We start from the raw sequence: 16,953 nt of genomic DNA, 5'->3' as shown, positions 1-16,953 counted from the left end.
CCTTACCCAAAATGGGTTTATATCCAAAATACACAAAGAGCTCATACAGCCAATATTAAAAAAACCAATCAGATTAAAAAATGGGCAGAGGATCTGAATACACATTTTTTCAAAGAAGACATACAAATGGCCAGACACAGGAAAACATGCTCAACGTCAGTCATCAGCAGGGAAATACAAATTAAAACCACAAGATATCACCTCACACTTGTCAGAATGGCTATTATGAAAAAGAAAACAAATAAGATGTGTTGGCGAGGATGTGGAGAAAAGAATTCTTGTATACTGGTGGTGGGAATGTAAACTGGTGTAGTCACTATGGAAAACAGCATGAAGCTTCCTCAAAAAATAAAAAATAGGGAGTTCCCTGGTGGCCTAGTGGTTAGGATTCTGGGCTTTCACTGTCATGGCCCAGGTTCAATCCCTGGTCGGGGAACTGCAATCCTGCAAGCTGCGCAGCACAACCAAAAAAGAAAAAAAAAAACTACCATAAGATCCACCAATTCCACTAAACAAAAACACTAAATTGAAAGAATATATGCACCCCTATGTTCATTGCAGCATTATTTACAATAGCCAAGATACGGAAGAAATTTAAGTGTTCATTGATAGATGAATGGATAAAAAAGATGTGCTATATACATACAATGGACTACTACTCAGCCATTAAAGAGAATGAAATCTTGCCTTTTTCGACAACAGGGATGGATCCAGAGGATACTACGCTTAAGTGAAATAAGTCAGACAGAGAAAGACAAAGACTGTATGATTTCACTTATATATGGAATCAAAAAGCAAAACAAATGAAAACCAAAACAAACATACAAAACAGAAACTGAGTCACAGATACAGAGAACAACAGGTGGTCACCAGAGGGAAGAGGGATGGGGAATAAGTGAAATAGGTGAGGGAGATCAAGAGGTACAAACTTCCAGTTACAAAATAAATGAGTCACAGGGAAGAAATGCACACTATTGGGAACATAGGAATAATATTGTAATAACTTTGTATGGTGACACATGGTAACTAGAAATATCAAACCACTGTGTTGTGCACCTGGAACTAACATAGTGTTGTAGGTCAATTATACTTCAATTAACCTTTAAAACACGGGTTAATTTGCTCTTTTATGCTACCTGTTTGCAAAGAGATGAAAGTAAAGAGTTAGAGCTCCATCTCTCAATCAGCCATGTGTCCCTTTATAGTCTGTCTTATGAAGACCTGCACAATCCCTGCTACTCCATGGAAAGTCAAGAAATACATGTACATATATATTGAATGAGTAATTCCATGTGCTGTACATTCATTATATCAGAGGTGGCCTTGAATCTCAAAGTTAGAAATAATTTTCCACTTCCACATCCTTTGAAATCCAAAGCTACAAAGAGCCAGAATTCCTAGTTCCAGTGGGGTTTTACAGATATGCCAAAGTCTTTGCTTATTTCTTCTAGAATAACAAATAACCCCAAATTCTCCTTTGCCAAACATCATTTCAAGCCTGGAGGTAAAGTGTCATTTACTGAGTAACTCCTATGGAAACTATGTCTATCTATTTGTAAATCTAAGTAAAGTGGGGTTTAGAGATTCGCTTCTGGCATGATGGAGGAAGATGACCTTCAAATCTTCTCCCCAAAAAGCAACTGTAAGTCTGGACAAGATTGCCAAAGACAACCATTTCAGTGCTCTGGATCAAGCACAGGCATACAAATGCAGTGTTTATCCATGAAAATAACCTCAGGTAAGAACAGTGTGAGTTTGAGGCATGTACGCCTAAAGCTATCTCCCTTCTCCCACCAGCTCCATCAGAGTGGTACTTCAACCAGGGCTGGACAGCAAGTGAACACTAGCAGCTTTGCTGTCATTGTCGTAGTGGTGATTGCAGTGGCAAGTGAGTGGGGAAACCAGTAGTTGCAGGTCTGAGTGTCAGGCAAGCAGTGGACCAGCAGAACAGTTGAGGGTTTATCAGGGAGCTCCTGGATGCAAGACAATGAAAGCGGGCTTGCTAAGCTCTCCACATGTCTTGGGTTGACTAGAGGCTGTGATGTGCACAGCAGAGACTGGAGTGGACCCAAGCCATTCACATCTTTGGCCGATGGAGACTGAGTTCATGTGCAGAGATGAGAGAGCCCACACAAAGTATAAACCAGGACAGTCTTGAAAAGAGCTTAAGTAGGAATGTACTTCTCAGTCCACACACAAGTAAATCAGATTAACAACCAAAAATCATTTAATGTAATACACCATATCTTATGAACTGAATTATGTCCCCTTCAAATTTATATGTTGAAAATCTAACTCCTATTGTGATGGTATTTGGAGATGGGGCCTTTGGGAGGTAATCAGGTCATGAGAGTGGAGCACTGGTCCAATGGGATAAGACCAGAGAGCTCGCTCTCTCTCCACCATGTGAGGTCACAGGGAGAAGGCAGCCACCTACAACCCAGGAACAGTCCTTACCAGCAACCGACTTGGCCAGCACCTTGACCTTAGACTCCCAGTCTCCAGAAGTGTGAGAAAATAAATTTCTGGTTTTTTAAGCCACCAAAATACCAGTGTGTGGTATTTTGTTATGGCAACCTGAGCTGACTAAGACACATGAATAGAATTCAAGACAAAGGGGCTTCCCTGGTGGCGCAGTGGTTGAGAATCTGCCTGCTAATGCAGGGGACACGGGTTCGAGCCCTGGTCCGGGAAGATCCCACATGCCGCGGAGCAACTAGGCCCGTGAGCCACAACTACTGAGCCTGCGCGTCTGGAGCCTGTGCTTCGCAACAAGAGAGGCCACGACAGTGAGAGGCCCGCGCACCGCGATGAAGAGTGGCCCCCGCTTGCCGCAACTAGAGAAAGCCCTAGCACAGAAACGAAGACCCAACATAGCGACCAATCAATCAATCAATAAAAAAATAAATAAATCTTAAAAAAAGCAGAAACCTACCATTTAAAAAAAAAAAAAAAAAAAAAAAGAATTCAAGACAAAAAAAGATATGATATCTCAGAGACACAGAAAAAAATTTGACAAAATCCAACACTCATTCATGATAAAAACTTTCACCAAACTAGGAATACAAAGCAACATCCTCCTTCAGATAAAGGGCATCTGTGAAAATCCTAAAACTAACATCATAATAAATGGTTGAAACTAAAGCTTTCCCTTTAAGACTGGGAACAAGGCAAAGATGTGCACTTTGGCTTCTGTTCAGCATTGTATTGATACCAGTGCAATAAGACAAAAAACAAAAAGACACCTCCCATTGGAATGGAGGAAGTCAAACTGTCTTTATTCAGAGATGACACGATCCTAAGTGTAGAAAATACTAAGGAAATGCAGAAGAAAATTACTAGAATAAATGAGTTTAGCAAGGCTAGGTGTAAAAAAAATCAATATAAAAATGAGTTCTATTTTTTACATGCTAGCAATAAGCAAACCACAAATGAAATTAAGACAATTCCATTCATAATAGCACCAAACAAAATAAAATATTTAGGAATAAATGTAAAAGAAATGAGGTAATTGGTGAAAAAATTAAAAATGATCTAAGTAAATGGAGAGTTCATAAGATTTAATATTGGTAAGATTGTGTGTTAGTTTCCTAGGGTTTCCTTAAAATACTACAAACCACGTGATTTAAAACAAAAGGAATTTATTCTCTCTCAGTTCTGGAGGCTAGAAGTCTGAAATCAAGGTGCTGGCAGTCTATGCTTCCTCTGAAGGCTCAAGGGAAGAATTCTTCCTTGACTCTTCCTAGCTTCTCATGGTTGCTGTCAATCTTTGGCATTCCTTGACTCATAGCTGCATTGTTCCAATCTCTGCCTCTTTCACTGCATGGTGTTGCCCCATGTGTGTCTCTGTATTCAAATTTCTATTTTCTTATAAGGACACCAATCAATGAATTAATCCAGTTTGACTTCATTTTAACTTGTTTACATTGTCAAAGACCCTATAATAAGGTCACATGCACAGATTATCAGGGGATAGGATTTGAACATATCTATCTGGGGGACATGATTCAACCTAACAAATGGCAATACTTCACAAACTGATTTATGGATTCAATGCAATCCCTGCCAAAACCCCAGCTGGCTTTTGCAGAAGTTTAGTTGACCCTAAAATGTGTACAGAAATTCAAAGGGTCTAGAATAGACAAAACAGTTTTGAAAAAGAAAAAAGTTGGAGGACTTATATCACCCAATTCCAAAACCTACTATAAAGCTACAGTAATAAAGACAGTGTAGTATGTAGTATTTGTGTAAGGACAGGCATACAAGATTAATGAAACAATTGAAAACCCGTAAATCCTTATACGGTAAATTTGTTTTTGACAAAGTTGCCACGACAATTCAATAGGAAAAGAATAATCTTTTCAACAAATGGTGACAGGACAGAAGAATATATTTGTAGGCAAAAACAAAAAACAAAAAAACAAACTTAGATCCTTTCCTCACAACATATACAATTTACTCAAAGTGGGTCACGAATCTAAGTGCAAGTACTAAAAGTGCTAGAAGAAAACAGAAGAGAAAAGTATATCTTTGGGTTAGGCAAAGAGTTCTTAGATATGACATCAAAAGCATGAGTCATGAAAGAAACAAAAAGCTAAAATGGACTTCATTAAAATTAAAAATATTTTGAGTTTCAAAAAAACATCACTCAGAAAATGAAAAGATAAGGTAGGGTCTAGAGGAAAATATTTGTAAATCATTTTTCTGATGAATAAGTTGCATGAGAAATACACAAACAACCCTGAGGATTTAATAAGAAGACAAACAATCCAATTTAAAAATGGTTAAAAGACTCAAATGAGGGGCTTCCCTGGTGGCGCAGCAGTTGAGAATCTGCCTGCCAATGCAGGGGACACGGGTTCGAGCCCTGGTCTGGGAAGATCCCACATGCCGCGGAGCGACTAGGCCCGTGAGCCACAATTGCTGAGCCTGCGCATCTGGAGCCTGTGCTCCGCAACAAGAAAGGCCGCGATAGTGAGAGGCCCGCGCACCGCGATGAAGAGTGGCCCCCACTTGCTGCAACTAGAGAAAGCCCTCACGCAGAAACGAATACCCAACACAGCCATAAAAAAAAAAAAAAAGACTCAAATGAATATCACAGAGCCATACAAATGGCTAAAAAGCACATGAAAAAATGCTCAACATCGTTAGTCACTCGGGAAATGTAAATCAAACCATAGAAGACATTACTACCTACTCTCTAGGATGTCTACAATCAAAAAGACAAACAATAACAAGTGTTGGAAAGGATGTGGAGAAACTGGAACACTTAAACACTGTTAGTGGGAATATAAAACGATACAGCCACATTGGGAAATAATTTTGCAGTGTTTTTAAGGGTTAAACCTAAGCTTACCATATAAACCAGCCCTTCCACTCCCAGAAATCTACCAAGAAGCGTGAAGAAAGCTCATATGAGAATATTCACAGCAGTTCATTATTCATACTAACCAAAAACTGGCAACAATCCAAATGTCATCCACTGGTGATTAAGCAAAATGTGGCCATATCCATACAATGGAATACTATTCAGTAATTAAAAGGAATAGAATATGGACACATGCTACACAAGGATGAACCTCAAAAACATCATGAAAGAAAAGCAGACACAAAAACTGGATATTGTATAATCTCATTTATATGAAATGTCCAGAAGGGCAAATTTATACATACAGTAAGTAGATCAGTAGTTGTGTGGGGTTGGGGTGAGAGCAGGCATTGACTGCAAAAAAACTGGGCTTGAGGAGAACTTCTGGGGTGACGGAAATGTTTTAAAACTGGACTGTGGTTGCATAACTACATATCTACTAAAAATCAGTGAACTGTACATTCAGAATGGAGGAATTTTATGGTAAGTTATATATCGATAAAGCTGAAAAAATGCGACGTTATTGCTGCACTACAAGAGATGTGTCAAAGACGCCACAGCAAAGGAGAAAAGGGCAACCAACCAACTTTGCCTGTGTAAGTGGGGAAGAAGCCAAGGACAGAGAGGGACAGCAAGGCAGAAAGGAATACACAGATTTATTTCATCAACAAATATCTATTGTCTACTCTGTTCTAGGTGCCTGAGAAATCAGAAGCAAAGCCTACACCTGTAAAACTCCTATGTTAAAGGGAAGATAGGAAATAAACAATAACAAACATAATAAACAAGTTAAAAGTATGTACTAGATAGCCTCAACCACCAGAGGGCAGACAACAGAAGCAAGAAAAACTACGATCCTGCAGCCTGTGGACCAAAAACCACAGTTACAGAAAGATAGAGAAGATGAAAAGGCAGAGGGCTATGTACCAGATGAAGGAACAAGAAAAAACCCCAGAAAAACAACTAAATGAAGTGGAGATAGGCAACCTTCCAGAAAAAGAATTCAGAATAATGATAGTGAAGATGATCCAGGACCTCGGAATAAGAATGGAGGCAAAGATTGAGAAGATGCAAGAAATGATTAACAAAGACCTAGAAGAATTAAAGAACAAACAAACAGAGATCACCAATACAATAACTGAAATGAAAACTACACTAGAAGGAATCAATAGCAGAATAACTGAGGCAGAAGAACGGATAAGTGACCTGGAAGACAGAATGGTGGAATTCACTGCTGCAGAACAGACTAAAGAAAAAAGAATGAAAAGAAATGAAGACAGCCTAAGAGACCTCTGGGACAACATTAAACGCAACAACATTCGCATTATAGGGGTCCCAGAAGGAGAAGAGAGAGAGAAAGGACCAGAGAAAATATTTGAAGAGATTATAGTCGAAAACTTCCCTAACATGGGAAAGGAAATAGCCACCCAAGTCCAGGAAGCGCAGAGAGTCCCATACAGAATAAACCCAAGGAGAAACACGCCGAGACACATAGTAATCAAAGTGGCAAAAATTAAAGACAAAGAAAAATTATTGAAAGCAGCAAGGGAAAAACGACAAATAACATACAAGGGAACTCCCATAAGGTTAACAGCTGATTTCTCAGCAGAAACTCTGCAAGCCAGAAGGGAGTGGCATGATATACTTAAAGTGATGAAAGGGAAGAACCTACAACCAAGATTACTCTACCCGGCAAGGATCTCATTTAGATTTGATGGAGAAATCAAAAGCTTTGCAGACAAGCAAAAGCTAAGAGAATTCAGCACCACCAAACCAGCTCTACAACAAATGCTAAAGGAACTTCTCTAAGTGGGAAACACAAGAGAAGAAAAGGACCTACAAAAACAAACCCAAAACAATTAAGAAAATGGTCATAGGAACATACATATCGATAATTACCTTAAACGTGAATGGATTAAATGCCCCAACCAAAAGACATAGACTGGCTGAATGGATACAAAAACAAGACCCATATATATGCTGTCTACAAGAGACCCACTTTAGACCTAGGGACACATACAGACTGAAAGTGAGGGGATGGAAAAAGATATTCCATGCAAATGGAAATCAAAAGAAAGCTGGAGTAGCTATACTCATATCAGATAAAATAGACTTTAAAATAAAGAATGTTACAAGAGACAAGGAAGGACACTACATAATGATCCAGGGATCAATCCAAGAAGAAGATATAACAATTATAAATATATATGCACCCAACATAGGAGCACCTCAATACATAAGGCAACTGCTAACAGCTATAAAAGAGGAAATCGACAGTAACACAATAATAGTGGGGGACTTTAACACCTCTCTTACACCAATGGACAGATCATCCAAAATGAAAATAAATAAGGAAACAGAAGCTTTAAATGACACAATAGACCAGATAGATTTAATTGATATATATAGGACATTCCATCCAAAAACAGCAGATTACACGTTCTTCTCAAGTGCACACGGAACATTCTCCAGGATAGATCACATCTTGGGTCACAAATCAAGCCTCAGTAAATTTAAGAAAATTGAAATCATATCAAGCATCTTTTCTGACCACAACGCTATGAGATTAGAAATGAATTACAGGGAAAAAAACGTAAAAAGGACAAACACATGGAGGCTAAACAATACGTTACTAAATAACCAAGAGATCACTGAAGAAATCAAAGAGGAAATCAAAAAATACCTAGAGACAAATGACAATGAAAACATGACGACCCAAAACCTATGGGATGCAGCAAAAGCGGTTCTAAGAGGGAAGTTTATAGCTATACAAGCCTACCTAAAGAAACAAGAAAAATCTCAAGTAAACAATCTAACCTTACACCTAACGAAACTAGAGAAAGAAGAACAAACAAAACCCAAAGTTAGCAGAAGGAAAGAAATCATAAAGATCAGAGCAGAAATAAATGAAATAGAAACAAAGAAAACAATAGCAAAGATCAATAAAACTAAAAGTTGGTTCTTTGAGAAGATAAACAAAATTGATAAGCCATTAGCCAGACTCATCAAGAAAAAGAGGGAGAGGACTCAAATCAATAAAATCAGAAATGAAAAAGGAGAAGTTACAACAGACACCGCAGAAATACAAAGCATCCTAAGAGACTACTACAAGCAACTTTATGCCAATAAAATGGACAACCTGGAAAAAATGGACAACCTGGAAGAAATGGACAAATTCTTAGAAAGGTATAACCTTCCCAGACTGAATCAGGAAGAAACAGAAAATATGAACAGACCAATCACAAGTAATGAAATTGAAACTGTGATTAAAAATCTTCCAACAAACAAAAGTCCAGGACCAGATGGCTTCACAGGTGAATTCTATCAAACATTTAGAGAAGAGCTAACACCCATCCTTCTCAAACTCTTCCAAAAAATTGCAGAGGAAGGAACACTCCCAAACTCATTCTATGAGGCCACCATCACCCTGATACCAAAACCAGACAGACACTACAAAAAAAGAAAATTACAGACCAATATCACTGATGAATATAGATGCAAAAATCCTCAACAAAATACTAGCAAACAGAATCCAGCAACACATTAAAAGGATCATACACCACGATCAAGTGGGATTTATCCCAGGGATGCAAGGATTCTTCAATATACGCAAATCAATCAATGTGATACACCATATTAACAAATTGAAGAATAAAAACCATATGATCATCTCAATAGATGCAGAAAAAGCTTTTGACAAAATTCAACACCCATTTCTGATAAAAACTCTCCAGAAAGTGGGCATAGAGGGAAACTACCTCAACATAATAAAGGCCATATATGACAAACCCACAGCAAACATCATTCTCAATGGTGAAAAACTGAAAGCATTTCCTCTAAGATCAGGAACGAGACAAGGATGTCCACTCTCACCACTATTATTCAACATAGTTCTGGAAGTCCTAGCCACGGCAATCAGAGAAGAAAAAGAAATAAAAGGAATACAAATTGGAAAAGAAGAAGTAAAACTGTCACTGTTTGCGGATGACATGATACTATACATAGAGAATCCTAAATCTGCCACCAGAAAACTGCTAGAGCTAATTAATGAATATGGTAAAGTTGCAGGATACAAAATTAATGCACAGAAATCTCTTGCATTCCTATACACTAATGATGAAAAATCTGAAAGAGAAATTATGGAAACACTCCCATTTACCATTGCAACAAAAAGAATAAAATACCTAGGAATAAACCTACCTAGGGAGACGAAAGACCTGTATGCAGAAAACTATAAGACACTGATGAAAGAAATTAAAGATGATACCAACAGATGGAGAGATATACCATGTTCTTGGATTGGAAGAATCAACATTGTGAAAATGAGTATACTACCCAAAGCAATCTACAGATTCAATGCAATCCCTATCAAATTACCAATGGCATTTTTTACGGAGCTAGAACAAATCATCTTAAAATTTGTATGGAGACACAAAAGACCCCGAATAGCCAAAGCAGTCTTGAGGGAAAAAAATGGAGCTGGAGGAATCAGACTCCCTGACTTCAGACTATACTACAAAGCTACAGTAATCAAGACAGTATGGTACTGGCACAAAAACAGAAACATAGATCAATGGAACAAGATAGAAAGCCCAGAGATTAACCCACGCACCTATGGTCAACTAATCTATGACAAAGGAGGCAAAGATATACAATGGAGAAAAGACAGTCTCTTCAATAAGTGGTGCTGGGAAAACTGGACAGCTACATGTAAAAGAATGAAATTAGAATACTCCCTAACACCATACACAAAAATAAACTCAAAATGGATTAGAGACCTAAATATAAGACTGGACACTATAAAACTCTTAGAGGAAAACATAGGAAGAACACTCTTTGACATAAATCACAGCAAGATCTTTTTGATCCACCTCCTAGAGTAATGGAAATAAAAACAAAAATAAACAAGTGGGACCTAATGAAACTTCAAAGCTTTTGCACAGCAAAGGAAACCATAAACAAGACGAAAAGACAACCCTCAGAATGGGAGAAAATATTTGCCAATGAATCAACGGACAAAGGATTAATCTCCAAAATATATAAACAGCTCATTCAGCTCAATATCAAAGAAACAAACACCCCAATCCAAAAATGGGCAGAAGACCTAAATAGACATTTCTCCAAAGAAGACATACAGATGGCCACGAAGCACATGAAAAGATGCTCAACATCACTAATTATTAGAGAAATGCAAATCAAAACTACAATGAGGTATCACCTCACTCCTGTTAGAATGGGCATCATCAGAAAATCTACAAACAACAAATGCTGGAGAGGGTGTGGAGAAAAGGGAACCCTCTTGCACTGTTGGTGGGAATGTAAATTGATACAGCCACTATGGAGAACAATATGGAGGTTCCTTAAAAAACTAAAAATAGAATTACCATATGACCCAGCAATCCCACTACTGGGCATATACCCAGAGAAAACCGTAATTCAAAAAGACACATGCACCCGAATGTTCATTGCAGCACTATTTACAATAGCCAGGTCATGGAAGCAACCTAAATGCCCATCAACAGACGAATGGATAAAGAAGTTGTGGTACATATATACAATGGAATATTACTCAGCCATCAAAAGGAACGAAATTGAGTCATTTGTTGAGACATGGATGGATCTAGAGACTGTCATACAGAGTGAAGTAAGTCAGAAAGAGAAAAACAAATATCGTATATTAATGCATGTATGCGGAACCTAGAAAAATGGTACAGATGAGCCAGTTTGCAGGGCAGAAGTTGAGACACAAATGTAGAGAATGGTCATATGGACACCAAGGGGGGAAAACTGCGGTGAGGTGGGGATGGTGGTGTGCTGAATTGGGCAATTGGGATTGACATGTATACACTGATGTGTATAAAACTGATGCCTAATAAGAACCTGCAGTATAAAAAAACAAACAAAACAACTAATACTAAACTTTCATTGGGTTATTTGTATGGAAATATGTTAATATAAATGTTTCAGACATTACATGAAATTTCTAAAAATCTTATATTTGTATTTGTATGGAAATATGTATGGAAATATGTTAATATAAATGTTTCAGACATTACATGAAATTTCTAAAAATCTTATATTTGTATTTGTATGGAAATATGTATGGAAATATGTTAATATAAATGTTTCAGACATTACATGAAATTTCTAAAAATCTTATATGTTCTGGTATAATGTTATAAGTAATAATCCTAGTTATTACTTTAAAATGTATATCTCAGAAATAACTAATTTTCTTGTCAACTGCATTATTATGAACTTTCATCAAATCTTTAACCGTGGTCATTTTTAAGTCTTTTGTCATTTACAGACAGTTCTGGGTGTACTCTGATGATTTTGCAAATATGTTCCTATAAAAGGGTTTCATCTTCAAGAAATTCATGGAAAAGACTCTGACAAGTACAGGTTTCTGGTAACTGACTGTACTGCTGAACTGAATGAATAAGCATTTTCAGAACTCTAATGAAAAACTGATGAACTCATAAAAGTGCTAACAAAAGATCAAGATGAAAAAAAAAATTAATTACATGGGACTGAGTGAACTGATGAGGATGAGTATAATTTTTGTGACTTTCTGTCTGAATTTAAAAAAAAAAAAAAAATCCCACAAGGACTCAGAGGCAAAGAATATACAAATCAATTTTCACTGCAAAGTAAAGGAGCTGTTACAGTGGAGGATTACTGGACTGAATGTCAATATTATGACATAGTATGAGTGTGTTTCATGTTTGGTAATTGCAATCATTGTTGCTTTTGTTGTGGTCATCCATGTACAATGCTTGGTGTCAGTCTATTTATGTCTTGTAAAAATAAAATACAGTGTGTGTGTGTGTGAATAAAAAAAAAAAAAAAAAAAAAAGAAAGACTCACTGAAAAGATGTCACAGCAGAGGGTGGGAGAAATTTTGTAAAAAAAAAAAAAAGTATGTACAGAGAATATTTGAATTTAATATTAAATGATGAGATTCCTCAGGCACAAGGGGAAGGGCAGGTACAGGACACAGGATGTGCCACAGAAGAACTAGGGAATGTGGTTCCACTGTGTTCAGTGAGCCCTGTGACTGGGGGTGTACAGAAAAATAACCAAAGATGGCAACAAAAAATTCAAAGTAGGAATCAGAAGTGACACTCACTGTTTCATTTAATTATTCTGCACCACGTAGGTATTTTCATTGGTACAGATGAAACTGAGATTAGGGCATTTGCCTGGCAAAATGATAGTAACAGTATGTACTGAAGATGGTGTTTATTGGACTAACAGTGCCTGGCACGTAGTGAATGCCCTGAAAATGCTTGCCTTTATGTTTATTATTAATATTATGGTGTCATAGTACCTAAATTATTAAGGTCTACAGTCTACCCAGAAAGCTATACAAAATGAATCAAGAAGAGATATAAAAAAAGATTTGCCTCCTTCTCTTTCAAAATGCTCCTTGCAGGAACAATACACAGAAGTGTATTTCTAATCCTTAGGGCATGGGTTCATAGCACTGCAGTTCTCTCCTCCAGAACTACCTTTATAGCCCTTCCTTAAATTTATGGACAGTTTTAAAAATTATCTAAAGCTTTCTTTCTTAGGCCACCAACTCAGTGCAGACAAAGGGAAAGCCTATCAATAACAGAATACTCCACAGAGGTTATTGTGAAGATTGAGTTAATATATGTATGCACTAAAGGGTTAACTCAGGAGGCCTGGGTTGCCCAAACCCTGAACATCTCAAAGATCTTCAGGACTGGCCCTTGACTGGCTCCTAAGATATCCTCTGAGCCCTCGGAATATCCTGCTAGTACAGTATATTTGTATGCCATTCTTCGGGCCACACTGTACCAGCCTGACCAGACAGTTTATGCTAACAATGTGACTTATGGTGAATGATTTTGTAGGCCTGAAGTCCTTGGTTTGACCTCTGGGAGTGCTGGAGATTGAGTAGCTAAGGTCAGCCACATGGGCACTGCATATCCATGTGACTGACCCCCAAAAAAACCTTGGACACCAAGACTCAGGAGAGTTTCCCTAGTTTGCAACATTTTGTCACTGGGAGAGTTCAGTGCATCCCCATGCAAGTTCACTGGGAAGGGACATCTGGAAGCTTGTGCCTGGTTTCTCCTGGACTTCACCCCATGCCTTTTCCCTTTGCTCATTTTAAATCTGTATCCTTTCACTGTAATAAACCATAACAGTAAGGAGAGCAGTTTTTTTCTTTGGAGCTCTGTGAATCCTTCCAGTGAAGCATTGAGCCTAAGGGTGGTCTTGGGGATCCATGATCGAATATGGAAGTCCTTAGAACAGCACCTGGCATCTAGTGAGCAATATATGGATAATTATTATTGCCAAGTGCAGAGAAGTCATTTAAAAGTTTAAGGACAGCCAGATAGTGCTATTATTTCTCCCAATCTCTGATCTCAATTTCCATAATAGGTTGGGGCTAAGATGATTAAACAAGAACATACTTCTTCTTTCATCACAAGCTTGAGACACACTGGATTTGATGGCAACACTTAAGTCAATTTCCAGGAGATTCTGGTTCTAGTCAGTGGACAATACTAAAACAGAATGAATGTTTAAATGTTAATAGAAACAGGCTGACAATAATCAGATTAGAAACAGTAAAATACAGAGATCTCACAATATAGCATACCTTGATTTCCTTTATGCTTGGAAGTGATGCATTTAGAAATTCCTCAGTTAATCTCTTCCAACTAGCAGCTTTGCTGAGATCAGAATGAATGATGAATTTTTCATAAATCCTAAAACGTTAAAAAAAAATCAACTGATAACTATAAAGCTATATTAATAAAAAGGTCTATAAGAAAATTCATATATATCTGAACATGCACACATATATACACACATGTAAACTTACTTACCCTTCTATTGTCTTTTCTACTTTGTGGCTGTTGACATCTAAGAAACGATGAAATCTAAAAGAGAAAATGTAATTCTTATAACAATCTTGTCATATAGCTAAGCAGATTAGTCTCACAGCCCTGCACATCTCCCCGACACCCTATACTCAGCTATATGTTTCCAGTGAGTGTACCTCTCTCCCTGTTATCACCTCTATCATTCATGCAAACAACCACTGAATCTGAGAGACTGCTCAAGCATTCTTTCCACAGGACACAGGTTGTCCTGAGCTACCCAACCCTGTCCTCTGGCTTCTCTGTCTTTTCATAATGCCCTGTGTCCAAGTCCAGCACAACACATTCTATAGCAGGGGTTCCTAATCTGTTTATGCCAGCAAAGCCCAGTGAATCCTAGGGACCCCTTCTCAGGATAATGCTTTTAATCATAAAATGAAATACAAAGGAAGCCAAGCATACTGAAATACAGTTGTGAAATATTTTTTTACAGTTTGTGATACAGTAAGAAACATATATCTTTGTTACAGCATTAAATAACAAAATCTAGCAGTGGGTTCATAACTATGTAACAGTAAATAACATTTAAAAATATCTGCAATAACTACAATATGGCAGTGAAATATGTGATTTCTGCTGGTGACACAGTCATACAATAAGCAACTGCTTGTTGCTTTCATTCATAGTTGAAGGAAATGCTACTTTTTAGTTAGAGGTTAGTGTAATTTTTTTCTTGTCCAAATCCGTAACACCTGAATTCTATCTTCAGGCCCTCAGGTTAAGAAGTCCTATTCTATATCATATGTAATTAATTTTTGTCTGTCTTACTGAAGGACAGAAGCTTTATTTCACCTATCTATGAATTTCTAAGGCCTAGAATGTGGTCACAGTTTTTTAAAAAACAAACATGAATTGTTCATTTTTCTGATGGATTAAAGCATCATGAAATTATAGTACAGCTCACTCACCTCTTGTTTTTCATCTTTTAGTATCAAAGCCACACAATCTGTACTTAAAAGAAGTAAATTATACTACTAAATAACATATCTAATTCTAACCCAATAAATGGCTGACTGGAATACCACTTTACTTATAATAATTTAGTTTCTCAATGTGCAAAAGTAGATAATAACTGCTAATGCCTCTCCCAACTCTAAAATGATGTCCACTTACCTACTGTCATTTAGAAATATTAATAGAAAAATTATTTGAGATACAGCATTTAAATATCTCTATTTATATCACCTATTCAGGCATTGTTATATTTATAAGTTACATTTAAGAACTGAGTATTTTATTTCAGAAACTTGGGGGGGCTGTTAGACTCATCTATTCTTATTATAAACCAAGTAGGCACTTTATGATCATTAAGGTTGATAATCAAGATTACAGATTTTGCAAAACTGTTTACTATTCAAGAAGATTTCTATTGAAATTAAACAGGTAGAATATTAACAATGACTAACATTCTTCTAATAATAATTTTTTTAAAATAATAATTTAATTACAGGTAATGATCAAAACAGTATCGTCTAATTTACATGTTCCATAAAGAAAAACGGGAGCTCTGACTTCACCTAAGTACCTAAACTGAATAAATCTTTAAAAATTAATTACATGAAAAACTGTATTAGAAGTTGCATTAGGCGGCCTGGTGTGCTCTATGCGAAGAACTGTTCTAGGTGCTGGGATAAGAAATGAACAAAACAGACGAAGATCCCTACCCTAGTGGAACCTGTATTCTGCATGAAGGTGGGGGAGGAGACGACAAACAGTAACAACAGGTAAGTTATCCAATGTGTCATGCTACGCGTTTTGGAAAAAGAAAAAGAGCAGGGTAAAAGAGATCTGGAGTGGCCCGAGCAGGGAGGGAGAGTCAGCGAGAATACAGTTTTAAATAGGGTATGACCATTATTTTGCTCTAAAACTTTACTCACCCATCCATTCAAAAAATTGTTTGATGGGCAGTGGCCCGCGCTAAGCGCAGTGGGCGGGGCAGGGAACTGGACAGACAGAACCCTTCCCTAGGGGCGCACTTCTAAGACGGGAGGACGACCCCCAGCAACCCACAACCTACTGTTTGAGCTTGCGTGTGTCACCGCGTCGGGGACCCAGAAGGCGCGAGGTCACCAAGCAGCTGGAGCTGCAAGGCGAGCTGGGGCTCTGCCGGTCGCGCCACGCGCCCCACACCTCGCCAGTCCCCTTCCCGTCCCCGGCTCCGGTGCTGCGCCCGCACCTGAAGTTGGACCAAGCGAAGTGCAAGGCGAGCTGGAAGTTGGGGTCCGCCTCATCATGGACGCCCGCCACAAGGCGGACGAGCTCGCGCACGTCGCATTCCTGCCTTCGGTCCAGCCGGCTCCAAGACGGCGCCGCAGACGCCATACCTCCGACACTCCCGCAGCCCTTCGCGAGGTCGCGCTCGCTCTCGCGAGTGTTCGAGCTACTGCCTAGTTGAGCGAGGCTGCGGCCTCTCTGGCGAGAGTTCGCGCTGCAGTCGCGTTAAGCCTGGGCTCTGATATTTGCTGGTGGTTTGGGTGTGTGTTCTCCAGTCTCACCTGGTTAAGTTTAGGAACGTCTTAAAAGGGGTAGCCGTTGTTATTAGTTTTATTAATAATAGTATCTGGCTAACCTTGGTTGATGGTTTAACTCCTAATGTTTTGAGAGCAGCCACTTCTCATTCGGTGTATCTGTTTGCACCTGCACTTTCAGGTACCATAATCCGTT

General features: G+C 38.2%; 1 protein-coding gene across 3 annotated transcripts in view; it reads right to left on the bottom strand.

Annotated features, from left to right (window-relative positions):
- TUBGCP5 (tubulin gamma complex associated protein 5) overlaps window positions 1-16,652 on the bottom strand; it is a 55,866-nt gene extending 39,214 nt beyond the window's left edge. The window contains exons 1-3 of one of the 3 annotated variants that reach the window (XM_036858326.1): window positions 16,466-16,652; window positions 14,236-14,289; window positions 14,007-14,115 (exon numbers count right to left, since the gene is read on the bottom strand). In XM_036858326.1, coding sequence (XP_036714221.1) covers window positions 14,007-14,115; window positions 14,236-14,289; window positions 16,466-16,611 — 309 coding nt within the window. In that variant the 5' untranslated portion in view covers window positions 16,612-16,652. Of the gene's footprint in view, window positions 1-14,006; window positions 14,116-14,235; window positions 14,290-16,465 lie in introns of those variants that run through there. The other 2 variants (XM_036858325.1, XM_036858327.1) reach the window with 2 other exon arrangements.
- Between the last annotated feature and the right edge of the window lie 301 nt (window positions 16,653-16,953).

This window comes from Balaenoptera musculus, chromosome 7 (genome assembly GCF_009873245.2).
Source record: "Balaenoptera musculus isolate JJ_BM4_2016_0621 chromosome 7, mBalMus1.pri.v3, whole genome shotgun sequence".
Taxonomy (NCBI): Eukaryota; Metazoa; Chordata; class Mammalia; order Artiodactyla; family Balaenopteridae; genus Balaenoptera; species Balaenoptera musculus.
This window is presented reverse-complemented; position numbering and strand designations above follow the sequence as displayed.